Here is a 27,217-nt window from a genome sequence, read left to right as displayed (position 1 = left end):
AATCTATTTTAAGCAAGAAAGAAATTTATTGGACATAGGAGTGCTCACAAAAATGGCTTGCAAGCTGGACAGTCAGCTTTAGCAAGAACAGGAACCAGGATAGCTCCCTGGAGATATAGAAGCACCAAGAGTTCATACACAGATTTTGTTTCAACTATATTCTATCTTTTTGTTCTTCTCAGAAAACTCAAAATCAGGGACAGAAGGTCTGATTCACCCAACATAGGTCACATGTCTCTCACTGGTGGGTGGACAATTACCCTGATGGGTTGTCTCACCTAAGCTATATTCAATAGGAGAGGAGTAGGTCCTCCAATGACAAACTAGGGTGCTGTTACCAGAATCCACCAGCACAGGTGCTGAGAAGAAGTAATGGCAGATGTCCCATCTATTTGGTGGACCAGTCATATAAGCCTTCTCTCTTTCCCATGTGCCCATGGACAGACAGGAGAGAGACCAGCCAACCCAGCCCTATGGTGGGTGAATGGCAAAGGGGCTGAGGTGAAATGGAGCTTTGAAGAACTGGGCTCCTTGTCCCGAAAAGCTGCCAACATGCTCATCAAGCCCTGTGGCCTAAAGAGAGGAGACCGAGTGGCTGTGATTCTGCCCCGTATCCCAGAGTGGTGGCTTATAAACGTGGCTTGTATGCGAACAGGTCAGTGCCAATATTTAACATTTCTAAATCATGCAGAAACAGAGAGAGACTGACATTTGAGGTTTTTCTGAATTGTTAGTTCCAACTGAAGCTATGCTTACAGAGAACAGAGAAATAAGAGTTAAGATGAAGAGGAACCATGATGTAATAATAATAACTATTTTAAGAGGTGGGTATTGCTAAAAGAAAAAAAAGAAAGAAAGAAAGAAAAGAAAAAAGAGGTGGGTATTATTGTGATGCCCATTTTGCAAAAGAGGAAACTGAGGTTCAGAGAGTTTAAGAAGCTTGTCCAAAGGTACACAGCTAGAAAGCTATGCAATTGGGATTTAAACAAAAACTCTATCAAAGCAAATGTGGACACTAATGCCTTTTCGCAGAGCTGGTTATGATGTATTTAGCCAGATAGTCCTGAATTTACTTTCTTGAATATATTTGGATTCTCCCAGATTTGAAAACACTAAAGGAAGAAAAAGCATTTTAGAATACAAGGACTTATAAGAATATGACTGCGGATCCCAGTTGGAAAACCTCTGCCTCATTCCAGGCAAAAAGATTAATGTATTCAATGACACATTTTCTATAAAAATAATAATTTATATTTTACCCCAAATAAAAATTCTAGAATATTTTTTTCCACTCTAGGACAGAGGTTGGCAAAAACCATGGCCTACAGGTTGGCCATCTATTTTGGTAAATAAAGCTTTAAAGTTGTAACGGCATACAGCCATGCTCCTTCATCTGCATATTGTCTACACCTCTTTTGCTCTACAACAGCAGAATTGCTAATTGAGACAGAGATGGGATGGTCCACAAAGCCTAAAATATTTACTACCTGGTGCTTTACTGAAAAAGTTTCCAATACCTACTGTAGAGCATGACACAATGTCTATAAATCAACTAAAGGTAAATAAAAATACTGGGGCACCTGGGTGGCTCAGTTGATTGAACATCTGACTATTGATTTGAGCTCAGGTCAAGATCTCATGGTTGTGAGATCAAGCCCCATGTCAGGCTCTGCACTGGGTATAGAGCCTGCTTAAGATTCTGTCTCTCCCTCTGCCCCTCTTCCCTGCTCACACCCCACCCCCAAATAAATCAATAAACATTTTTAAAAAGTAAGAATATTAAAGGATATAATACATAGAGAACACAAGATCTTTGCTACAATATCATTAACAAGAGAAAAAAATTGGAAACAACTACATAGAAATGATTAAATCAAGTTTAATAGAAGTGTTTATTGCTAGTTGAAATTATGACACCTCAAACTTGATGGGATGTCATTAAAAAGATAATTATAAGGATTTCACAATGGTATTAGAAAATGCTCTTAATTACCAATTTAAATTTTATAAAAGCAATATATAAAGTACTTTTTGTATCTAGTATAAAAAGGAAATTGGAAATGTGAAACCAATTGTATGTTGGAAGGAGATTAAAAGTGGTTTGTGATTAAAAATGTACTTAATATTATTTGACATAATTTAAGCAATTTGTGAAATGCCAAGATTAAAAACAAACCCCCAGGCCAAATTATCAAAAACATTCAGTTAATTAAGTGTTAAGCAAGCACCTAAGGATTGTTTTCTAATTCAGAATTATTTCTAATTCATAATTCTAATTCAGAATTATTAAATCTTCTGAGTGAATATTGAGATACTTGTATTGCACCTAATGTGGCAAAATATTTCACTTTTGCTATAATGCTAAACTCTGAAATCCACCAGAGGAGAACGTTTCCTTAACTCCCGTGCTATGCACTGAACACATTCATGTCAAAAATCTACCAAGAGTACTAATAATTTCTGAGCCATTAAGAACAAGTATTTGCAAAATAAATAATCTTATATTTTTACATGGAGTGCACTATCTGAGGTCCTGTAAGGTATCTCCTTGATTAACTTCCTTATTGTCATATATTCATTCATTTTCTCAACAGAAGAATGACACATGAGAGCTTTTAAAATATATTCAATGAATAAAGTCTCTTTCTAGGAATTCAAGTCCACTTCTTCCCATTTAGCTGACTTCAGGAAACTCACCAAGAAATAAGTAGTCTGCTATAGAGTACAGGTCTAGTGAGTCTAGTAAATGTATCTTTGAATCCTGGTTGCCACTTACAGACTCTGTGACTCTTGGGCTAGTTGTCCTCTATACACTGGGACTGGTTTTAAGTGAGATAGCAGAGGCCTAATAAGTGCTCAGTGGCTGTTTGTAATGCTTTACATACACTCTGTTTTCCTTCACTGATTCACTTTAGAAAGTGCAAACCACCTTCCCTCTGCTTTTCATCTAATTCTCCTATATATGTCCTTCTCACAAGGAACTGCTACTTTAAAATCAGGTCCATCTCAGGCCAGTGTTTAGAATGAAGTGAAGAGGTGGGATAAACTAAACATTGCCAAAGGAGTGCCAAAGGAGTGTAGACAAACTTTGATGATTCCAGACCACTGAGAAGACCCAGGTTTGAGGGCTGACTCTGCCCCTCACTGGCTATGACTCAATCTCACATTCCATCAAATGTCAACAACTGCATGGACCTACATGGCTTTTTAGAACAGTGGTCTCCAGGCTCTTCTGATTGCACAAACTATCAATAAAAATATTTGGGACACACATCCTCCCATCTGGATATAATATTTATATTGTTCTTCTGTACTAATATAGCATGCATGTTATAAAATATATACAAAAATGAGATTAAAACAAAGAATTCTAATATCGCAATAAAATTTTTTAATTCTAATTTTTCTTCTCATCCTCAGTGGGTTACCCTGCAAAACTCACTTTGGAGACCACTGGTTCAGAGGACTGACTAAGATAATGTTCATTAAAATATGTTATGAGCTGTAAAGTGCTATTTAAGTATTATATAATAATGATGCAAATGTTTCACAAAAATGTTATGCCATTATAATGCCTACTATATGCCAGACACTTACTACTATTTTCCCTCATTTTTCAGATAAGGAAAGGAAGGCACAGAGAGACCAAGTAACATGTTCAAGGTCACAAAGCTAGTAAGTTGCAAGGACAGAATTAGACCCAGGGACTACCAGAATCTAAAGCTCTAATGATCTCCCAGTGACCAAGGTCCTGTAGGATGTCCCTGGGGACCGAGACAAGGGTATCTAAAGGCTATAATCCACAACTCCTCTCTACCAAGCACAGAGCCTATTTCAACAGTCTACAATCTTACCTGATGGACAAAAGTTCTGCTCAGCTCAGGGCCCTCTCTCCTTCCCAGGGCTGGTCTTCATGCCAGGAACAACCCAGCTGACAGCAAAAGACATTCTCTATCGGCTGCGAGCATCCAAAGCCAAGTGTGTTGTGGTCAGTGAGGAGGTGGTCCCAGCAGTGGAGTCCATCATGTCAGAGTGTCCTGACTTAGAGACCAAACTCCTGGTGTCTCCACACAGCCAGAACGGGTGGCTCAGCTTCCAGGAATTATTTCAGTGAGTATTTTCCCCCGCCTCAACTGCAGTACCAGCAATAACACCAATTACAACTGTATCTCAGAGTCTCCTTGCCTCAAGGACTCAGCAATACTATCACTCAATCCAGACCCCTTCCCATAAAAGAATCACCTAATATGGGGTGCCTGGGTGGCTCAGTTGGTTGGGCGGCTGACTTCAGCTCAGGTCATGATCTCTCAGTCTGTGAGTCTGAGCCTTGCATCGGGCTCTGTGCTCGCAGCTCAGATCCTGGCGCCTGCTTCCGATTCTGTGTCTCCCTCTCTTTCTGGCCCTCCCCTGCTTGCTCTTTGTCTCTTTCTCAAATAATAAGCATTAAAAAAAATTTTTTAAAGAATCACCTAATAAAATATTTTTAAGCACAGAAGAAAAGATGTAGCTCTGCCTCCGTTTCCCTACCTCCTACTGTGGCTTGTTATGAGTATACTGCATGGCTTGGATTTAGCCTAATCCTAGATCACCTCTCCCACTACTCTCCCTGCCTTGATTCCCTCTGGCCACCCTTTAATTCCCCAAACATGCCCCACTTCAGGGCCTTTGTACCTGCTGTTTCTTCTGCCTGAAATGCTTTTCCAACATCCTCTTCACAGCTGACTCCTTCCTGTCAGATTTCAGCTTGAATGTTTTATTCTCAGTGAGATTGTCTCTGACCACCCTATCTACAGAATTCCAAACCATTCTATCACATCATCCTGTTTTCTTCATAGCAGTCATTACTATCTGAATATTGTGTCCAGTCATTTTTCCCTTATGTACTGTGTTTTTATCCTCTGCAATAGGGGTTGGCAAAATAGGGCCCATGGGCCAATTCTGGCTCAGCACCTGTTTTTGTAAATCTTATAAGAACTGAGTAGAGTAGTTGCAACAGAGACCATATGGCCCACAAATTCTAAGATATTTGCTGTATGGCCCTTTATAGAAAATGTTTGCCAAACTCTGCCCTAAACTGTAAGCTCTAAGAAGACAGGGGCACTGTTGATCTGCTTGGTTGATCACTCTATCTCCAGTTCCTACCATACAGGTGATAGTTAATAAATATTTGCTGAATGAATGAATGAACAAAACAGATCACTGAACCTTGGTTTTACTCATATGTAAAACAGGGATAATTATACTGCACATATCTCAAGTGTTGTTTTGGGGATAAAATAAGCTAATATGTGAGAAAGTAATTCCTCAACTATAAAAAAAAATAATAGAATGTTAATTAATGGTATTATCCTTCAAAGAGCTATTAAATACAATATTTTTTAAAAATTCTTCCAGAGAAGCTTAAAGAAAGAAGACATGAATAGGGCAATGGTGTGTGTGTGTGTTTGCTGAAATGAAATTTTATCCTACTAATTAATGCAAACCAAATTCCTGTTATTAGTCAATCCAAAAATTCTCTCCCAAGGGCTATGCCAATGAATCCTGTTTGTGTCTTTTATAACCTGTGTACCCTGGGATAAGTCAAGTAACATCTCCGAAACTCTCTCTTATCCAAAGAATGGGGATAAGGATAGTATATACTTCACTGGGTTGTAAAAGAATTAAATGTGATGAGGGGCGCCTGGGTGGCGCAGTCGGTTAAGCGTCCGACTTCAGCCAGGTCACGATCTCGCGGTCCGTGAGTTCGAGCCCCGCGTCGGGCTCTGGGCTGATGGCTCAGAGCCTGGAGCCTGTTTCCGATTCTGTGTCTCCCTCTCTCTCTGCCCCTCCCCCGTTCATGCTCTGTCTCTCTCTGTCCCAAAAATAAAATAAAACGTTGAAAAAAAAATTAAAAAAAAAAAAAAAAAAAAAAAAAAAGAATTAAATGTGATGAAGCATGTGAAGTGTTTAGTATAAAGCCTGGCACATAGTAATCACTCCACAAATATGATAGTAATTATAATTACTCATATGATTTTCAGTTAATAAGGTCATTCAGCAGTGTAGTGATTCCCTAAGGTAATAGCACCCAGATTATTTGAATATGCATCTCCGTCAGTAAAATATTTTTAACACTCCCACAATACATGCATATTAATTTATAAATCATATACATGTGTTTTTGGTTATTACACAAATACCAAAAATAAATACTTTAAATAATAAATACAAGAATGCATATAATTTGAAGTCCTCTTAGTTTCTTCCCCATCTCGGGTATCTTATATACCCCTAACGGCAAGCACCCCTACTTCACAGGTCCCTGCCCTAACCAACTCTGCAATGTGCCATTGAGTCCCTTAAAGGTGCCCAAAAAATCAGAAGAAAAAGGACTTTGAATTCACTGAGAAGCAAGATATCCCAAAATTTAGTGGCATAAAGCAACATTTTATCTTCTCAAGATTCTGTAGGTCAGAAGTCCACGCAGGGGCACCTGGGTGGCTCAGGTGGTTAAACGTCCAACTTCAGCTCAGGTCATGATTTCACAGTTTGTGGGTTTGAGCCCCACATCAGGCTCTCTGCTGACAGCTCAGAGCCTGGAGCCTGGAGCCTGCTTCAGATTCTGTGTCTCCCTCTGTCCTTGCCCCTCCCTCTCTCACACTCTGTCTCTCTCTCTCTCTCTTTCAAAAATAAATAAACTTAAAAAAAAAAAAAGTTCATGCAGGCCTCAGCAGAGGCAGCTTATCCTTCTCCATATCAGCTTGACTGAAGCTCAAGGACCCAAGGGGGTTCACTCACAAGTCTGAGGCTCTGGTGTTAGCTATTGGCTGAAGCACCTCACTTGTCCCATACATGCCCTCTGTCTCCAGCAGGAGGGTCTGAACGTTTTCCTATGGTGGCTGCATCCCCCCACCTCTGCCCCAGTGAAAGTGAAAACTACCAAGCCTCTTAAGACCTAGGCTGAGAAGTCAAAGAAATTCTGCCACACTCTGTCAATCAAAATTAGTCATAAGGCCATCCCAGATTCAAGGAGAGAGGACATAGGCTCCACTCCTCAGTGAGGGAAGGGCATTCTTGTGCAGGGTGGGAAGGAAATGTTGGAGCTGTCTGTGCAGATAATCTTACACAGATACTGTTATTATCTATTCATAGAATGCTCTTGGCTTTAGTAATAGGAGACCCAACTATAAGTGGCTTAAACAACACAAACTATTTTATTATATGACAAGTAAGAAGTACAGAGATAGAGCCGAATGAGAGTTGGTTATTCAGTAGTTTGATGAAATTAGCATGAACCCAGATTCATTCATCTTTCCATCGTGCCATCCTCAGTGTGTCTGCTAATCCCTCCTGTGATCCCAACATGGCTAGGGTTGTCCCAGACATAATGTACTTTCACAACAATATCCGAAGTCCAGAAAACAAGATAGGTGGGGTGAGGAAAGGCAGCATCCCTTCCTCATGACTCTTTAAAATAAGGAAACGTTTTCCATAAAGCCTTTAAATCTCATTGACCATAACTGCAACATGTACCCATCCCTAAATCAGTCTCTGGTACAAGAATTAGCATGATCAGCTTAGGATAATCAAGATTCACCCCCTAGAGCTATATAAGGAACAGTCTCCCCTGCCTGATACCTGAACAAAATCAGAGTTTTATCAGTGCAAGGAAGAAGAATGGGATGTTATATGGTAAGAAGCTGTGTCTGTCAGCGATATTGAAGATGCTGAACAAAAAGTATTAAAAAGTTTGATTCAAATGCCAAAAGATCTTCCTTTAAATCATAAAAACTCGTGAAATGTTAATAAAAATTCACAAAGATTCACTGATTTTTGAAAAAATCATAGATTAAAAGAAGCACTGAGAGAAAAAGTTTAAATACACATCCTTTTGCCATTGATTTTGAAAGTCTCTTGGTTATCTATGTGACCTATACAAAGGTGGCACTTAAAAAAACAGACAAGTGAGTTGTTAAAGCTTAGTACTTATCTACAAAGTCCCTTTAAGATTTCTTGAGAATTTCCTCTCAAGGAGGCTTTGGATTAGGTTTTGTTCTATTAACTGTTCTCTGGTATCAAGAAGATATATATATATATATATATATATATGCAAATATATATAGAGAGAGATAAACTGGTCTGCCATCTTCAGCCACTATGTTGGGATCCATATTTTACAGATCTGCCTCTGCAGAGCACAGCTGTGTAGAAACAGGAAGTCAAGAACCAATGGCCATTTATTTCACCAGTGGGACCACAGGTGCTCCCAAGATGGCCCAGCACTCTCAGAGCAGCCTTGGAATTGGGTACACCCTTTGTGGAAGGTAGGGAGGAAAACTGTTTCTGTTAAATTCTCCCCTGAGCTGCCCACATGTGTATCCAACTGAGCTGACACCACCACTTGGAGGGTTATTGGATTTCTCCAATATAATGTCTACAAAACACAACCCTTGATGCCCCTGCCCAACCCTAGTAAATGGCACCACCTCACCAACTGATCAAGCAAGAACTTCTGCATTAAATAGGCGATGGGAATTAAGGAGTGCACTTGTGATGAGCACAGGGCGATGTACAGGAATCACCCTTGGCCACATCTCGATAACCGTATGTCTGGCTCCTTCTCATTGCCAGAGAAGCTCACCCACCCAGAAAGGCCTTCCTAGATATCTTAAAGCTATCACATTACCTGTTTTATTTTCCTCAGAGCACTTATCACTATTTGATATTATGATACTGATCTATACTCATTCATTTTATTGTGTGCTTGTTAGCTATCTGTCTTGCTGAAGTAAGAGCAGATATCTAGTCTATCTCACCATGCTAGGCAGAACAGTGCCTAGCATATATTTACACAATAAATATTTGTTGCATCAATGACCAAACCTAGAATATCATGCCAAACCCAGCCTCCCTATTTTCATATTACCTAGGATTCTGAAGAAGTTCTCTAACAAAATAACAAAAGTGGGAGGTAGAATAATAGCTCATCCTGCCTTCGGGTTTCTTTTGATCTTTCTCTGTAGCCCCTGATGTTCTGGCCAGTTCTCAAAGACACCAGTTTGTTTGCTTTTCTGTTTTTGTTTTTGTTTTGTTTTGTTTTTTGTTTTGTGGGATTTCTTTCTTTCTTTAGCTTTGTTTTGGTTGGGGTTTTTTTTTTTTGTTTGTTTGTTTTTTGTTTTTTGGTCTTGTTGCTTCTCCATATCACTTAGGTATTGGCTAGACCTGAAGTCCTCAGATATCATATGGAACATGTCTGACACTGGCTGGATCAAGGCTGCCATTGGCAGTGTGTTTTCATCCTGGCTTCAGGGAGCGTGTGTCTTTGTACATCGGATGGCCCAGTTTGACACTGACACTTTCTTAGATGTAAGTCATGACTTCTAGCTACATCTCTCCCTTGTCTCCTCTAAAACTACAGAGAAATGATTCTTCAGAATATAGTTTCCTGGGCTTGTGGAAATAATTCCTTTTTAAGAACTGAAGTCTCCAGGGACTTGACCTTTGAATGTATTTAACAGAGAGGAAACACCCACAACACTCTCAGGCATAAAATCCACTCTTGTGCTTCAAACTGTTCAGGATTTCTAATGTCCCACTGAGCATGAGATTCTAAGTAACAGATTAGAAGTCTCAAGTCCAAACAAATCTTTGGTTTCTGACTCAGTGAAACAAAAACAATAGGTGATAAATCCCAAACCCTGTGTAGAGAAGACTAAAAGGTGGGGTCACCTTTCTCCCAGAGCAGCTCCTTCCATTCTCCCCTCACCCTGAGCTTCTCACTTTGTTAATTCTCAGAACCCAATATTTGTCTTGAAATCAGGCATGTCCCTCCTTTTCAGCCAGAGACAGCTAGATTGAGGTATCAGATTGCTCTCATTTCTTTAGCCTTTAGAAAGATGTGATTCAGGCCAATTATTTTTCACCCATGAAAAATCAATTATGTTTAACAAAATACATGTTATTAAACAAACACCACACCTGTGTGAATAAAAGCTATACTCACCCTGTTATTTTGCTAACTGGTCTGACGAGATGGCTTGAGGGTCTTAACAGAAATGCTGGGTAGCATAAGAACTAGGATCTCTCCATCAGGCTAATAAAGTGTCCTAAGTAGATAAACTAAGTTTGCAGTTCTGAAACCTGCATTTTTAAAAATAAGAATAATAATTTTATTAAAATATTAAATATTGTATAGTATTTAAGTAAGATACATAATATACTTATTTTAATCAATTTATTTAACATTATATTAAGACATAGTAATGCTAGTAATATGTTAATAATATTAATATATTATTATATTATTAATCTATATTATTTAACATATTAAATAAGTTGATTAAAATAAGACTATTCTTATTTTACAAAGATAGTGTGTATTTTAAAATACACACAAATACACAAAGATGTGTGTATTTTAAGTGCTCTAAAAACTTTACGCTATTCTTAGGTATAAGCACTTACACCTATTAAGAATAGTTGGAATCCAGGGAGCAAGTACACATAGTAGAGATGTTCACTTACAGATCAAAAGTTTTTCATGATCCAGATAGACTAGAAATACATCTTGAAAGCCTTCTCTCAAATGTTTAAGTTTAATACAAACTGTCAATTTATCACTTGGCATAGTCGAACCTCTCTAGAAACAGGAAATCTAAAACGTGAGTATCTCTCTAGATTTAACCTGCCTATGTCATTATTTTTCTTTAAGGAGCTAGAGGGAAAATGAGCCCAGCAAATCTGGGCCCGGAAAATGACTTATGCATTTAATCAATCCACTCGAAAGGACTGGTATCTTTTATAGAAACAGTATTGGGAAAGTTTTGGTAGGTTAGCTCACATCTAGGGGGAGTACTGTGCAGGAATATATGGGCAGGAGGTTTCAAAATTCCACCATGAAAGGTAATTTGCACCCCTGAGGTAGAATCAACCAGTTCGTACTTTGGGGTTGGTCTCAAATTCGACAATTTACTTTTTGTTGAATTTGATTGTGTGTGTCTATTACTGTAACATATATGTATTCTTCCCAATAATTGGAAGTTTCCAACGGACATCCAGTCACTAGTGACAATAAATATTTGCTTTCTTATGCCTAGTAGTGATCATGAGATGAAAACATGCTAATGATAGACGTTGAGGGGTTGCAGACATCAGCTCTGGTTGTGGCCTCTAATGAACCACTTCTGAAACTGTCTTTCTCTATCATCCAGACGCTCACCACTTATCCCATCACGACCCTGTGCAGCGCTCCCACTGTGTACCGGATGCTTGTGCAAAAAGACCTTAAGAGGTACTTGGGCAGAAATCTCCATTTGAACCACAAAAAAAGCTATAGTCCCGCATCACCCCTTCTCAGCGCAGGATAGCCCAGGTTTCCTCAGTCTTGCCACTAGTGACATTTGGACTGAATAATTCTGTGTTGTCGGGGACTGTCCTGTGCACTGTAGGATGTTGAGCAACATTCTGCCTGGCTTCCACCTACTAGATGCCAGTAGAACCTCCCTCGCAACCATCAAAACTGTCTTCAGATATTGCCTAATCACTTCCCAGTTACCCCTAAGGATAGCCTCTAGGGGCAACTGAACATTTTCCCAGGGACAACCAGAACCCTGAAGTCTGAGAACCAACCTCCCTCCCCAAAATACAGCTGCATTCATATTGTCTTGAAGAGAAGCTAATGAAGTCTTATGACTTGAAGATTATAATCAATTTATCCAAATCATCTGAACACCTAGTGGACTTGCAATGCATATTTACTTAACTAATACAAATTGAGTACCTGAAGAAAAAGAGAAAGGAAGAGAGAAATAATTTAAGTAGTATAGGCTCACCCATCCTCTGCACCCTCAAGTGTGGATGCCCAGAAGGGAGAGTGCTATGAAACAAAATAAAGCAGATATGAATGTAAGCATCTTGCTCACATTTCAAGAGTAGTTCAGGGCTTTCCAGGATTATTTTGAATAGGCACAACTCCTGTCCTCCCCATTTGACACCTCAATGCACTGGAGCTGGGCTATTCCAGACTTCCTCACTTGAGAAAGTGGGCAGTGGAGTAGTAAGGCCAGTGGTTAGCTGACCAAGCTCCAAAGCCAAACAAGTAGGGCTCCACTATTTACTGATAGTGTGACCTCAGACACTCCAGATGACCTTACTAAGTCTCCTTAACTCCATCCACAAGAGAGGATTAAGGGCTGCCTCATGCGGTTGTGGAGAGAATTCAGGGAAATGGCCTACTTGGTGAGATACTTGACAAATGGTAAGTGCAGGGTAGTCAATTCAGCCCTTTATTATATGTGAGGCCTCGAACGACCTCTTTATATTCTCTCAGCCTCAAGTTCCTGATCTGTATAATAAGGATGTGAGGATTATGAGAATGCTCCTAAAGCCCTCACAGCATAGTAGGTTCTTAATTAATGTTAGCTGTTTTATCACTTGGCCCATAATAAGCACTTAAGATCATTATTGGTATTTTCTCCTACCTTCTCCCCTCCTTTAATGATCTGCTAAAATGAAAGCTCTGTCAGGAAATTTTATTTGAATTACTAACATGCCCCACACACCTACAACCATGTCTGACAAGATAGTAGGTGCTCAAAAATATTTGCTGACTAAACTTTCCTACTACTTGTCTTTCCTAGCTCATTTGCTTGTTGCTAGAACATACTAATAATGTTTTAGTGAAAGCCACTCAGATTTCTCCCATCAAAGACCCTATATCTGTGTCTACAGATATAAATTCAAGAAGCTACAGCACTGCTTGACAGGAGGGGAGCCACTCAACCCCGAGGTGCTGGAACAGTGGAAGGCACAAACTGGACTGGAACTGTATGAGGGCTACGGACAGACAGAAGTGGTATGTTTAATGGGCAGTTTAGGTTTAGCACATTGGGAACATTTCAACCCCAGACTGAGCCCCTGAAGAGTCCCCTTGGTGTTCTAAATTTTTATGGAACTTCCCAGGATACCTTACCTTGCAAGTAACCACCAAAACCTCTGAATTTCCCAATTAGGTTTGGCTAGAGGGGAATTAGGATTATTCCTTCCAGTCTTCCTGCCTTCTTCCCATGCTGGAGAAGTCTCAAAGGTGTTAGGGGTCAGAGAGGGTCAGATTTGAGCAGCTCATCTCAGCAACACTGAGGACCCCACAGAGCCCCAGTGGGGAATTTATCCCAAGGTGCACTAAGGGGTATCCTTAGTCTAAGGAGTAGTTTTCAAAGTGTGGTCCTCAAATCAGCAGCATCAGCTGCACGTGGAAATTTGGTAGCAATTCAAATTCTCAGACACCCCACCTGGCCAGACCTACTGAATCAGAAACTCTGAGATGGTGCCTGGAAATCTGTGCTTGAAAAATGAATGCTCCAGGTGACTCTGGTACACGCTTATGTTTGAGAAGCACTGATCTAAAATAATGTGCATGTGTGTATGTGTACGTGTGTGTGTGTGTGTGTGTGTGTGTGTGTGTGTATAACTGGGAAAATCAGTCAATACTGAGTCTTATGTTTTATTGTCATGATATAAATAGCTACAGAAATTGAATTTTTACATCCTTATATAAAACATGTTCTCTCAACAGGGAATAATTTGTGCCAATCAGAAAGGACAAGAAATTAAACCGGGCTCAATGGGCAAAGCAGTACAGCCCTATGATGTCCAGGTCAGTAATATCTGTTTCAATAAGGAAAAAACTTTTTTTACAGTTTTCTACTAGTCATTGTACAACTATTTATAACCTGTTTTCACACTGTAAAAAAACAAATTTAGGAACCTAAATTGTTTCTTTCATTCTAGATTATAGATGAAAATGGCAACGTCCTACCACCTGGCAAAGAAGGGGAAATTGCCCTCAGACTACAGACTACACGGCCTTTCTGTTTCTTCTCTGAATATGTGGTACAAGAATGTAAAATATGCTAGTCACCCTTTAATAGAAAAGGTGGTACAGGGAATCATACAGACTTGTGTCCAAATTTCATATCCATCACGTGTTGCTGTGTAAATTTGGGCAAGTCACAAAATCCAAGTCTATTTCATCAACTGCAAAATGGGGAGAATATCATCTATCTCCTAGGAGTTGTGCAAAGATTAAATTCTATGTGTAAGAAACCAGTTGCAGTGAGTGTCCTCAGAAAAGACAACTAGGCAGGCTGCAGAGGGCAGGGAGGGAGTGATAGGGAGTGGTAGAGGTGGAAGAGGGGTTTACTTTTTATTATATTCTTGAACCTTTTGTATTCTACACTAGGAATTACATTTCTTTAAATTAATTTCTTTTAGAAATAGAATGCACAATGTACAAGTCACTCCATGGGTGCCATAGCCCTTTGCCTATTCTGACCAAGAGTCATCTTTGATTCCTAGGACAATCCAGAGAAAACCGCTGCCACGATAAGAGGGAATTTTTATGTCACTGGAGACAGAGGAGTGATGGACAGTGATGGGTATTTCTGGTTTGTTGGTAGAGCTGATGATGTCATCATATCCTCTGGGTTTGTATATTTGCTACTCTTACTCTTAGGAAGTAATTGATTTTCAGGGGAGATCTATTGGGTGGTGTAGTGACCAAGGGCTTCTTTTCCTCTTCCAGGTACCGTATTGGGCCATTTGAAGTGGAGAGTGCACTAATCGAGCACCCAGCAGTTGTTGAATCAGCTGTTGTCAGTAGTCCAGATCCAATCAGAGGAGAGGTAGAGTGAATGTCATTAATGTAGCAATTTCATATTTTCAAGTTCTATCCATTTGACCATGTTAAGGAGTGAATCAGGAGTAGTCATGTACTTCTTATTATGAAGCACATGTGCCAAAAATGTATACTGGGCAATCAACTTTACAAATGAGTTGCATCTCAAAGGGGATGTATTAGCATTCTTTTAGAGGCAAATGACAGAAACTCAACTCAAACTGACTTAAGTTTTTAAAAAAAGGAATTTACTGGCTCACACATAAGTGAGGTCTTCAGGTACAGCTACATCCAAGGGTTCATGTGAAGTTAGCAAAACCGTCTCTCTCCATCTCTTGGCTGTTGTTCTTTAGGTTGGTTCCATTTGGAAAGGTTCTTCCTACTTGACAGCAACCACTCCAAATGCACACAGCTTAACAACCAGGAAAAGAGACAGCGCCCTTTCCACCAGTTTCAAGCAACTCCCAGAATAGTATTTGCCTATCTTAGATCACATATCTAACCAACGTGGTCCAGGGAATGGTATATGCTCACTGGCCAGACCTGGATCATATGCCGGTCACTGGAGGTAGGAGTTATTGTCAACACCACTAGAGAGAGAAGTTAGGGTAATGCTCCGTAGGAAACTCAGGGTACTGTTACTAAAAGAGGAAGAGATGCTACAGAAGAAAAAACAGCAGATTCTACTGTATGTACTATTGTCACGGAAATCAAAATACATTTCATTACAGGAACAACGCAAATAGGATGTTGTGGCCAGGTTCCCAAACAAGTCCAACAAGCCTACTTTCAACCTATTAAAGGGAATCTGGGGAATGACAGGAATAACCTTAGGTTTAGGAGGAAGCCATGTAGTATGAAAGGGAGACTTTTCCTTTCCTTGAGGAAATTTCTAATAGAGTAAGTAGCAAAATTCCAAAATCAGTTTCTGTATCAGCATCCTCCCACATCTCTTTCTCTACTGCCTGAATGGCAGTGACTCTATGGATCCCACACTCAAACCTCTTGTACCACTTCCCCATTCAATGAATTCCATTCTTCAAAGTATTTTCCTCCTGCTACCATAGTCTCAATAGAGCTGATTTCAGGTGAACATTAGAAGTAAATACCAACTAGAATCAATGTAGGAATAATTAATAATTTATACTTAACTAACTTCAATAATTAGTGAGTTTTGCATGGTATTCCAAAGAGAAGCAAAAAAAATATTCAGAGGTAGACCAATCCTTCCTGAGAGTTCATCCCCCAGCATACAAAATCCCTCCACTAAGCCTCCCCAAACCCCTTTCAAACTGTATTCTCTGGGAACTCCATTTGTCCCCCCTACTGCATGTTTCTAACAGTGTAGGTTTGAAATAAGTGGTTATCGGTAAATCAAGGATTGCCTATTAGGATTAGTCTGACTGAAATGTCAAATACATGTGGACATGTAAATAAAACTCAACCTTTACCCTTAATGAAACACTGCACTCCTCACACTCAGAAACCATTTGTCTGGAATTAGATCTCAAAACCTCATTTGTAATCCAAGCTCTGTTCAGAGGTGATCTCTGGATTTGCATTCATCACTCAAGCTCCTGTTAATTACAAATACCTGTGTTCAGCATTGGCTCCAAACTCTTGATATGTCTGAAAAACAAACATCAATATAAATGCACTTTTCTCCTGCAGGTAGTGAAAGCTTTTGTTGTCTTATCTGCACCCTTTAAATCATCCAACCCAGAGAAATTAACTCTTGAACTTCAGGATCATGTGAAAAAATCAACTGCACCTTACAAATATCCAAGAAAGGCAAGTATTTTTGCCCAAAAGTTAATGTATTACCAAACAAGGGTCTAAGGTAGTAAGTACATAGAGTTTATTAGCTTGTGACTTTATGTTTGCTCAGTATGTAAGCAGAGGATACCTATTTCAACTTGTTTTGCCCTAACAATTTTGCTTTAGAAAATTTATTTTCAAATATTTGATAAACTAGCTTTGATCAACTCTGCAATACTGAGTAACTACTAAGGATCCTTTTAAGACTAATCAGCCCCATTCCATGAGAAAAAAAAAAAAATACTGGCAAATTGATTTTAAAAACCACCTGGACACACCTGGGTGACTTGGTCAGTTAAACATCCTATTCTTGATTTCAGCTCAAGTCATTATCTCGGCTCAAGTCATGATCTCACAGTTATGAGATACAGCCCCAAGGCTCCACGTTGAGCATGGAACCTACTTGGGATTCTCTCTCTCCCTTTCTTTCTGCCCCTCCCTGTCTCGTGCTCTCTCTCTAATAAACTTTAAAAAATGTTTTTAAAAAATGAAAACAGCACCTAATTCAACAATCATGGCACTCTTGATCCATAATACCCTTACAAATTCAAAGCACAGGGCTTTAGTATCAAACTGACCAAACTTAAGGCTTAGAAAAATAGATATATACTATCCGAAGAAACTGTGGAATCTTTCCTGAGACCTTCTTCTTCAAGGGAGGATTTAAGAATAATTCTATAAAAGGGTGCCTGGGTGGCTCAGGTGGTTGGGGGTCCGCCTTCAGCCCAGGTCATGATCCCGCACTTTGTGGGTTTGAGACCTGCGTCAGGTTCTTTGCTGACAGCTTGGAGCCTGGAGCTTGCCTCAAATTCTGTGTGTGTCTCTCTCTCTGCCCCTCCCCTGCTTGCACTCTATCTCCCCAAAATAAATATTTTTTTAAATTTTTAATTAAAAAAATAATTCTATATAAAAACATAGAGATGGCACTGCAACTTCCTTCCTTCTCATCCCAGAATACTATTGGTTGATATTGATCCTTAACATGAGAATTCCATTTCAGTTGGTATTTCAACCAAAAGGTAGTTAACTTTAAGAATAGTTACATTTTCTCCATTAAATTTACTAAATCCATGGCAGTTGATTTTCAGAAATGTTATTTGAGAAAATTTTAAAATACAATAGTTACATCTTGAGGAAGGGAAACGAAGAGGATTTACCATGGACATAAGGGGAAAATTGTGTGTACTCAAAATTCTCTCTCAAAAATCTCCCTCAGAAACTGCAGGACCCAGTTCTTAAAAGCCCAAACCCCAAGAATTAACTTGTTTCCTTGTGCATTTAGGTGTGGCCTCTATTTCCCTGGGGTAGTGGAGGCCTAGGTCCAATTGAACTTAGGAGTAAAGGAATTATTATATTCTTCTGACAAAGCACACAGCCTTTGCACTAAAAACCCATGATGGAGCTCCATTGTCAACTTTACTATATAAACACAAGAATTTCAATGAGCTTGGTGGACGAAGACAACCCCTAGACTTAAACTCCATGCTAGAGTTGCATGAAAGCTTTCCCTATTGTACTGACAGCTGGGATTGTCAAAATGGAATCAAGTGTCTCATAATGTGTTTCTGTTAATTAGGTGGAATTTGTTCCAGAACTCCCAAAGACAATCACTGGGAAAATCAAACGCAACGTTCTGAGAGACCATGAATGGGGTAGAACATAGCCTGATAAGAGACGATGGCATTAAGTTGTTAATAGGGCTGCTTTTAGTCCTTGCTTCCTAACAATTTAGTGATTAGTCTCTTAAAATGCTGAAGATTTTTCCTGGTTGAAAAACTCAATTTTTTGTTTTGCAATTAGCCAAAAAATAAATGAAAATCTAAAAACATTTGGGAAGAAAACTGCTATAATGACCAAACTGACAAAGGCAATGCTTTTAATGATTTGCAAGGGTTTAAAATAGCAAATAATTACTTAGAAAAGCACAGTGGACATTGAATTATCTTGTGAATGATTAAGCCAAAATAAAGATTAGAACTATTCTAAAAGTTCAAGACTGAATTTCTTCAAGGTGCTTGGGTGATTCAGTTGGTTGAGCATCCAACTTCGGTTCAGGTCATGGTCTCGCAGTTAGTTCTAGCCCCACATTGGGCTCTCTGCTGTCAATGTGGAGCCCACTTTGATCCTCTGTCCCCCATTCTCTCTGCCCCACCCCTGCTCATGCTCTCTCTCAAAAATAAATAAATCTAAAAATAATAATTTCTAAGATCTTTTTATTAGTTCTTTAAAATATTAATATTTTATAATATTAATTTAATTAGTTTATATTTTAATATTAATATTAAAATAAGGAATATAAATAATCCAAAAACCAAATAAGTGCATTTAATTGACTACTGTATTACTATACCTCCTTTTGAAGCAAATTCGCTGCAAAATATCTAAAGTTTGGATTACTTAATAAGAGTAATTATTCAAGAGCAATTATTAAATGTTTTATATCTTTTTTTATATAATCATTTATAAAAATGATTTATATTTTAGGACAATGTATAATTTGACATAAAAACATCTTTTATGAGGTATCTATTATAAATCAAGAGATTTATGGGGCATTTAGGTGGCTTGGTTGGTTAAGCATCCAACTTCAGCTCAGGCCATTATCTCACCTTTCATGAGTTTGAGCCCCACAGCCCTGCGTTGGGCTCTGTGCTGACAGCTCAGAGCCCAGAGCCTGCTTCAGATTCTGTGTCTCCCTCTCTCTCTGCCCCTGCCCTGCTCACACTCTGTCTCTCTCAAAAAAAATAAACATTAAAAAAAAATTATATATATATTATACATATTTATGTGTATACACACACACACACACACACATAAATCAAGAGATTTACTAAGAGGCAGAAAGAAAGAAAGAAAAAGCACAGAACACCAATCTTTAGGGAACAAATTTATTTTGATTTTTCTGAAAATATCATAAACTATGAAAAACAAGCTAAATATCTGGCCATAACAAAAGCAAAATACAAATAAAAAGAACATTTAGAAATCATGTTTAGCCTTAAGCAAACATGTCTCAAAATACCAAGTATAACACCCTATCCTCCACAAAGCAAAACAAATTTACTAAACCACAACACTGGAGTTTTTTTAGCTGACGTAACTTAAAAACAAAAACAAAAACAAAAATTAAATGGAAAAAAAAAAAAAAAAACACTCAATTTCCACCCTGGTATCTTGTCACTTATAAAGCAACATGCTCAAAAGTCAGTGACAATAAAGTTATGAAACCTGAAAATGCATCAATGAATGAAATCAGATTCCAACAGAACACAGTGCTTTACAGCTGGAAAGAATAGCTTTTGTCGCAGGTCTTACCAAATAAAAATAAATACAAGAGGATTAAAAACAAACTACTAAATCAAAATCTTTCTGTAGAGTAGCAGCTTTCACAAAGTAAAAGGAACCCAGTTCCACAAACTTAGATGTTCTGTAAGCATGTGGCCAATTTTCTTCCCAGAGTCCCAAAGTCTTGCACTATCAAAATAAAAGTGTCTTTGTCTTGGAGCAAGTCTGATGAAGGCACCAAAATCCTATCCTCCGTGACAGTTAAAATGCTCTGATCATCCTTTTAAAATGATCTCAACCTACTAAGAGTTAACACTCTAAATATCTAAAGATCTAGAAGGACTTGCAGCCTCATCTGCATTACCAAGGTCCAATCTATAGTCTTTCCCCCCCCCTAATCCTTCTAGTCTGGTTTACCAAGCAGGACCACTAGTTTAGGAGGATAAAAATACATTACCACATTCCCTGGCCATTAAACAGACATAGACGTTGGTGAAGGAAGACTCAACATTTATAATACTTATGAACTTTTTAAAACTTAAACCCATCTAAAAGTGAATTTCATAGCCTCTTAATATTTATTTTCAACCTGGACTTCTTATGCAGCCCTCTTTGGTGAGTCTCTTCCAGTTTTTTTCAGTAGTTTTACCCTGGGGGAAACCTTGAAAAAACTTTCAAATTAAGTTTCATGGCATGTGAGTGTCAGCACTAAGTTAAGAATACTCTTATTTCACAGAAATCCTGAAGTATCAGACTATGACTCAGAGAGTTCTTTCTCTTCTCCTGGACAAAATCTCAGGCTGAGATTCAGAGAAGGGATTTTGCACCTAGTCATACACAGGTGTTGAGAAAAGGAGGGGAAAGGCTATTTGGTTTTGCAGTTCTTCACAGAGAGTTTTAGTTAAGGCCTCAGACTCATTGCTATCTTTTCTTCACTCTCATGCCCAAGTGGGTGTGGAAACTTCAAGAGTTCCTTTGGCGATGTGACTGTTCCAACGAGTCAGTTCTTATCAATCCAAGAATCTTATCACTTTTAAGAAAATACATTTTCTCCAGGACCTTGCAGGAACTTGTTTGTTCATGTGATTAAAAAAAAAAAAAAAAAAAAGTCTGCTAAATAGACTAGTGTCTTAGCCATCCTTCATCTCCAAAGCACTCTGCAAAATCTGGCCTAATATTTTCTTGTAAGTACTCTGGCAATTGACCTTTCAACTCAAATATCCTGTTGAGAACTCTTCTGACAAGCCACTAGATTTCTGTATGTAGATTTATATGCTCTTTGTTCAGATTTGAGCTTTATTTATTTTTAAACATTCCTGCATAAATGGGTCTTTAATAAAGTTAACCATTTCTGCAGCATTATCCAGAACTTTCTTCATTTCAACTCCAAGTGTTTTATATCAGCACCTCTCTGGGAAGAAAGCAGTGTGCTATAACATGAATGTCAACATTTCCTTTTACCAGAATGAGGCAAAACTGGTCATGGAGCCAAGGATGAGCACCAGGAGTAGAGATGACAGACCTTCAGTCTTCAGTTATAAAGACCATTAAATTTATATTGCCTTTGTTTTGAGAGGCTCCTCGCAGCAGAACAAGCTTTCTTGAATTTTGTCATCATTCACCAACCTTACCAAGGCTATAGTAGGACAAATATTCATGGAATCTGTTGACTCATCAACCCAGACAGAGAAGCGGCTGCTTTTCAGTTAATTACCCAAACCTCTTTAGTATCAGGAGACATAAATCAATTTATTAAACTGAAAGTGAAGGCTTTTCAATTTCTTATACTGCTTCTTGCCCTCACATTTTAATGTTATATTGGTATTATTACATTGGTATTATTATTATTAAATTTTTCTAATATAATGCTGCTACTAAAATTTTGCTTTCTAAACCTTTTACTGAATGTGATTTTTTGTTTTTTTAAGATTTTATTTTTAAGCAATCTCTACACCCAACAGGGGGCTCAAACCTACAACCCCGAGATCAAGGGTCACATGCTCTATAAACTGAGCCAGTCAGGTGCCCCTGAATGTGACTTTTTTAAACAAAGTTTACTGTTTTGATATTCCAGGTGCCATTTAAAATAATTAACATCTTTACTTATCAAATGGCTATGATTTATAGTTACAATTGCTAGAGCAAATGCTAGGTTTCTAAGTTGCATTCCACAATGTACAATGGAAGACAACAGCTTGGATTGTAAATCCGTAAGATCACTGAAAAGTAGCTTTCACTGTAAAGAAAGAATTTGTGTCCCTTGTTGCACTGGCATACCAAAGTACCACAGAAGACTAATTCTTCATCACTAACCTCAACAGAAATGTCTGTATTTCTATGCCTAGAATGGTCCTCTTCTATCTTACACCATGACCTCAAAAATTGCAGCACTGGAACATCAGATTTGTTTAACAAATGTTAATAAAATATAAAATCTGCCATAGTAACTAAGAGTTACAAAGTAACTCTAAGAATCACAAAAAAATACAAAAACTTCACAAAAAACAATTCACTTCTCACCTAGAAGACCCATGTTTTTGCAATGTTTACAACAAAGTGACAGGGGACAGATGAGTTGCAACATGTAAAAATTCCTTCCTTAGAATGCTAATTTCCCTAGGAGTGTCTCTTACAGAGTTTGTTTACTCCAGTAAGTTAGATGGCAGTGCAGAAAGGGAGGCTGGGGAAAGTAATCATGAGGGAGAGCCCAACATTAGCCTCCTGTCACCCTCCCCTCCATGCAAGTGCTCACCAATTATCCACAGTTTCTCCCAGCTAAACAAAATTCACATAAGCCAAACTGCACCTGGCACATGGGGCTGAAAAGATCTCCAACATAACTGTTAATGGAGCTGCTCAATCACTGTTCGCTATTGTGAGTACAGCATTATGCAACATACAAAGTTCAAAACCTGTATTTTCAGTCACAATTTTATACAGAATCCTACCAACATCTCACCAAATGCCACCAGAGAAACCTACCTGCAACATCAAGTGATTTTTTTTTCTCTATGAGAGGTCATTTTCATTTGGCTGAGATCCTTCTGTGACTTGACTTTCAAGTTCAGGATTAGCTCCTCCCTCACTCACCACCTGTGTCTCAGATCTTGGTTTTGTGTGCCCCAGCTCCTCATTATTTTCTGGTACCACTTGCTGGTTATTTTTTCCTTCTGCTGGGTCATTTTGATTTGATTTGTCACCAGATTCCAATTTAGCTTCTTTCCCATTTCCTGCTTGTGCTGGCTGCTTTGGGTTAAGCTGTGATGGGTCCTTAGCACTCTTAACCACCTCCTGGAGATTATACTTCCTGAACAACATGTAATCTGTCACAACACTCAGGCAACAGACAGCTTTAATGATTTCTACTACCACTGTGTACTGTGGATTGGTAAGATCCACTTTATTTTCCGAATTGAGGCTGCCTACTATTCCTGTAACAAAAAGAATAGGGAAACACTTAGAGGAAGAAGGGTACCATGAAGCTTGACAGATACAAACACAATCTTTCATTTTTCCATTTGGGACTTGTTAAAAGCAATATACATACTAGTCTATGCTTCTACATGGACCTCAGTCAAACTCTGTGAACTCTTTCAATAAATAAATACAAATAAAATCCTGAAATATTTAATCAGAGTAATTTTTTTTCCAAAGAAAATTCAATCTTGATTTGGAAGATTTAATATCTAACTACCAGAAAGTTTCATATCCAAGTCTGTTAGGTCTGATATTATTTTAAGGACTTTTTTTTTTTTTAAAGTAATCTCTGTCCCCAATGTGGGGCTCGAGCTCACAACCCTGAGATCAAGAGTCACATGCTCTACCAGCTGAGCCAACCATGCGCCCTTATTTTAAGGACATTTTAATATACTTGTTTTATATCCAAAAATATAAGCCTTAAATCTTAAAAAAAAATTCCTAAAAACAAGTATTTACTATTACATACAAACGTAAAATCACTAAAAGAAACATACCTGCCAATTCTTTGATAACTTCTTCTCTATTCATGTGGCTGTTATTTCGAGATTTATATACAATCTGAAATGTCCCTTTGTTTGGAGCTTTAAACCAGGGTTCCAAAAATGTTTCTGCATATTTTTTCATGTCTTCTAAGAAAGCCTTGCATGTGCCCGAAATAGGTAACATTCGTAGAATAACCCGAGTCTTCTTCTTCTTGGTTTTATACATATCCTGAAGAATATGATGTACCAATTTCTCAGGTTCTGAAAGAAAAAAAAAAAATCAGCAAAAAAAGAACAAGAATACAAGCTCTCAGACATTTTAAAACCTCTTCAAACTGTCCAAAATGAATTTTCATTGTCAGCAACCTACATCAACAGTATAGAAGAAATCATCATGATGAACATTAATAAGTCTAATCAAACAGATTTTCCAACTTTCTTCACTGCCTATGATTACTACTATATCTAATGTTAACTCTTCAGCATTACTACTGCTTTCACTAAAAACATCGGTTCATGAAGACACTGGAGTTAACATTTTTGTGATGTCTGACTTGTCCAAATAAGACCATATTGTTTTCCTATAACAAGAGCAACTACCAACATATTGTTATTAAACAGCAGTGTTTTCGTTTTGTTTTTTTTTTACAATAATAAACAAAACAAAATCTGCAAGTCACTTTATTTTTTTTTTTTCAACGTTTATTTATTTTTGGGACAGAGAGAGACAGAGCATGAACGGGGGAGGGGCAGAGAGAGAGGGAGACACAGAATCGGAAACAGCCTCCAGGCTCTGAGCCATCAGCCCAGAGCCTGACGCAGGGCTCGAACTCACGGACCGCGAGATTGTGACCTGGCTGAAGTCGGACGCTTAACCGACTGCGCCACCCAGGCGCCCCTGCAAGTCACTTTAAAAGATTTAATTCAGGGGTGTCTGGGTGGCTCAGCAGGTGAAGCATCTGACTCTTGATTTCAACTCAGGGCATGATCTCACTGTCATGGGATCGAGCCCTGTCTGGGGCTCTGAGTTGAGCATGGAGCCTGCTTGGGATTCTCTCTTTCCATCTCTCTCTGCCCCTCCCCTACTCACTCTCTCCAAATATAAATAAACTTAAAAACCACACATTCAACTCATCCATTGATCAAATTTGTACAAAAATCCAGATCTCAGAACTCAGAGGAGCCCCAAGACCATGAATTACACAAAATCATCATATGATCCTTAGGCCACATCCTGATGACATACAAGTCTATTTGGGGCTACTCAGTGTTTTCAATACTTTTAAATTAGTTAACTACATTAAAAAATCTACAAACTTCTCCAGATTTCCACCTTCTTTCCAAAAATCAAAAGACCTGGCTCTATTAGGACTACATTCCAGATGGCTAAACTCATTCCAAATTGGCTGGAGCTGAATAGCAGCTGCTTCTTTTAGACAGAACTCGTACTCTTGTTTCACCTAAAGTTACACGCAAAGAAAGTGGCAAAGCCAGGTTTCCACTCTTAAGCCAATGTTATGTTCACCACACCATTCTACCTTTCCATATGCTTAGTGCTAAAACAGTGTGAAGAAGATCAATCAAATTATTAACTGAGCCGTGACCATGAAGCCACTTTTTAGGCAGTGTTCACTAAGACAAGGAGATGTCTAGATATTATAGGCTCAATAATCTTAAGGCTTATTAGGCACACCTATCCCAAGTGTCCTGATGAAGACTACGTTATTTGCTCCACTCTCCACTGATTGGAATCTTCTTAGCTTCATCTCCGTAGATGCTTTAATGTCACCAACTTCTTTCTTCAAGGCAGCCTCCATATCATCATCTTCTCCCTCACTTCCAGAGGGCTGCTGATCTTTGTCTGTAAACTGTATAAAATTAATGAGCAAAAACGCCAAAACAGCTCATGTTAAAAGCTAGAACTATATATTTATGTGAAACCTCCAGTGGCAGATGATCAATACTGACAATAAAGCTTTTTATTAAGAAACTGACACATCACTCCCTACAAAATGTAGAGGAAAAAGGAAGTTCCTTCAGACTGGGGTACATATAATTTGAAAATGCTTTCAAAAACATCTTGACACTCTGGGACACAGGGAAATGTGCTCACCAAATGAATTACTTCAAGGTAAACCTTAAATCCCATCACTAGATATCTTTGTACCTAATGAGACAGTCTCCTTTTGGTGAGATTAGACCAACCTGTTATGGCATTAAAAACCCTTATTTCTATTCTACTAAGGAAGAGGGAACAAAAATAGTTTGAGAATTTGCTCAAGACACCAGTGGAGACAGGACACTAACTTGTTGCCTAGTTCTCTGCCCCACCAATGGAGCTTGCCAGTCAGGCACCAGTAATAATTATACCCATTTATGGAACGTTTATTATTTATCAGGATGTATTTATATACATAAGCAACTTGTCAGCCAACATTAAATATACTATCATTTATTCTTTGTTTATCTAGCTCAGCAGAATTAAATAATACACCCATGCCGTAGATCTAGTAAATAACAGTACTTGAATCCAAATCCCCTCTGTATTATCTATCCTCCCCCTTTTAATTAATTCAGGTGTTTCTGTATTAGTCCAGATCTTATGCCAATAATATAAAGATTTCCAAACTGTGTTGAGACAATTAGATCTTAGATGGAATTGGTACAAAAATTTTTGCTTTTTAAAATGTATTTACACGTGCATTTGAGAAATAACTAGCACTAGTACTAAACCCACTATTTCAGACACAATGCTTAGGACAATTATTACAACCATGGCGTAAAGATGGTGGTAAGATATATAAAAACTATGACGACCAATGAAGTTTCCCCTGTGAATTTGGACCGTTTACTTAACCTACTTGAGCTCCAGTGTCCTCGTGAATATTACTTCACAAGTCTACCGTAAGAAATAAACGTTTCTTTGAGGGCTTCAGAAACACAACACATGGATCTCAGAAGCAATCTATAAACAGGAGCCCCTGTGATTAATAACGGGAAAAACCCCTCAAATGGGCAAGCTTTTCAAGCAGCGATCTACAGCGACCCGGCAGCGATCTACAACTCAGACTCCGCGAGAAGGCGGGAACACAGACCAGGCCACAAAACTCGCGCACGCGTAGAAGACAGGCGGCCTTCCTGCATGCCTTTCTTTTCTCAACAGGCCCGCTTACCCTCTCTGGGGCTCGTACCTTTTCCGGCCCGTACATGTCGTCGCCGTATTCGTTGAGCAGACTGTAGGCCTCCTCCACGCACTTGCGCTCGTTCATGTTGCAGGTAATGAGAATGCCCTGTAGCCCGGGTTCCAGCTGCCGTGGCCCACCGCCGTCGCAGCGCCGCGCCCGCTTGGCCTGCACATACTGAGCTTTCCCTTTGCGCTTTCCACCGCTAGACTGAGGAGGCTGCTGGACGGGGGCCGCCATGGCGCGTGAGAACCAAGGCTAGCGAGAAACAGCTTTCTCCTCTATTCCCGGCTTCCTCACCTCTGCTGACGCCAGCT

At 38.9% G+C, this 27,217-nt stretch overlaps 3 protein-coding genes across 4 annotated transcripts in view; 2 read left to right on the top strand and 1 right to left on the bottom strand.

Moving 5' to 3' along the window:
• LOC122471169 (acyl-coenzyme A synthetase ACSM4, mitochondrial) overlaps positions 1 to 18,134 on the top strand; it is a 20,905-nt gene extending 2,771 nt beyond the window's left edge. Inside the window, exons 2-13 of the mRNA XM_043559462.1 lie at positions 445 to 655; positions 3,903 to 4,110; positions 8,160 to 8,303; positions 9,189 to 9,345; positions 11,190 to 11,269; positions 12,709 to 12,832; positions 13,553 to 13,633; positions 13,768 to 13,869; positions 14,335 to 14,462; positions 14,561 to 14,660; positions 16,325 to 16,444; positions 18,048 to 18,134. Of these exons, the coding sequence (XP_043415397.1) occupies positions 445 to 655; positions 3,903 to 4,110; positions 8,160 to 8,303; positions 9,189 to 9,345; positions 11,190 to 11,269; positions 12,709 to 12,832; positions 13,553 to 13,633; positions 13,768 to 13,869; positions 14,335 to 14,462; positions 14,561 to 14,660; positions 16,325 to 16,444; positions 18,048 to 18,134 (1,542 nt within the window). The remainder of the gene's footprint in view (positions 1 to 444; positions 656 to 3,902; positions 4,111 to 8,159; positions 8,304 to 9,188; positions 9,346 to 11,189; positions 11,270 to 12,708; positions 12,833 to 13,552; positions 13,634 to 13,767; positions 13,870 to 14,334; positions 14,463 to 14,560; positions 14,661 to 16,324; positions 16,445 to 18,047) is intronic.
• THUMPD1 (THUMP domain containing 1) lies at positions 13,468 to 27,217 on the bottom strand. The gene is made up of 5 exons (XM_043560358.1): positions 26,910 to 27,217; positions 25,412 to 25,586; positions 23,731 to 23,979; positions 22,739 to 23,187; positions 13,468 to 16,282 (listed from the first exon to the last, which is right to left on the bottom strand). Exons 1-4 carry the CDS (start codon positions 27,138 to 27,140, stop codon positions 22,766 to 22,768), a joined length of 1,077 nt encoding a protein of 358 aa, XP_043416293.1. The 5' UTR covers positions 27,141 to 27,217; the 3' UTR covers positions 13,468 to 16,282; positions 22,739 to 22,765.
• The window catches only part of ACSM3 (acyl-CoA synthetase medium chain family member 3), a 78,439-nt gene continuing 78,116 nt past the window's right edge, over positions 26,895 to 27,217 (top strand). For both annotated transcript variants that reach the window (XM_043560352.1, XM_043560351.1), the window contains exon 1: positions 26,895 to 26,994. The gene's annotated coding sequence lies outside the window, so the exon portion shown is untranslated. The remainder of the gene's footprint in view (positions 26,995 to 27,217) is intronic.

The sequence above is a fragment of the Prionailurus bengalensis genome, chromosome E3 (genome assembly GCF_016509475.1).
Source record: "Prionailurus bengalensis isolate Pbe53 chromosome E3, Fcat_Pben_1.1_paternal_pri, whole genome shotgun sequence".
Lineage (NCBI taxonomy): Eukaryota > Metazoa > Chordata > Mammalia > Carnivora > Felidae > Prionailurus > Prionailurus bengalensis.
The sequence above is the reverse complement of the archived record's forward strand: the minus strand, read 5'-3'. Positions and strand labels throughout refer to the sequence as shown.

Bases quoted from the DNA above. Each gene is read 5' to 3' on its own strand.
- THUMPD1 (XM_043560358.1), bottom strand. From the start codon at position 27,140: ATGGCGGCCCCCGTCCAGCAGCCTCCTCAGTCTAGCGGTGGAAAGCGC. The intron at 23,980-25,411 runs GTGTGCCTAATA...TTTTTCTTTCAG, and splicing joins CATCAGGACACTTGGGATAG to AACCTGAGAAATTGGTACAT. The intron at 23,188-23,730 runs GTATGTTTCTTT...TTTTTGTTACAG, and splicing joins AGTTATCAAAGAATTGGCAG to GAATAGTAGGCAGCCTCAAT.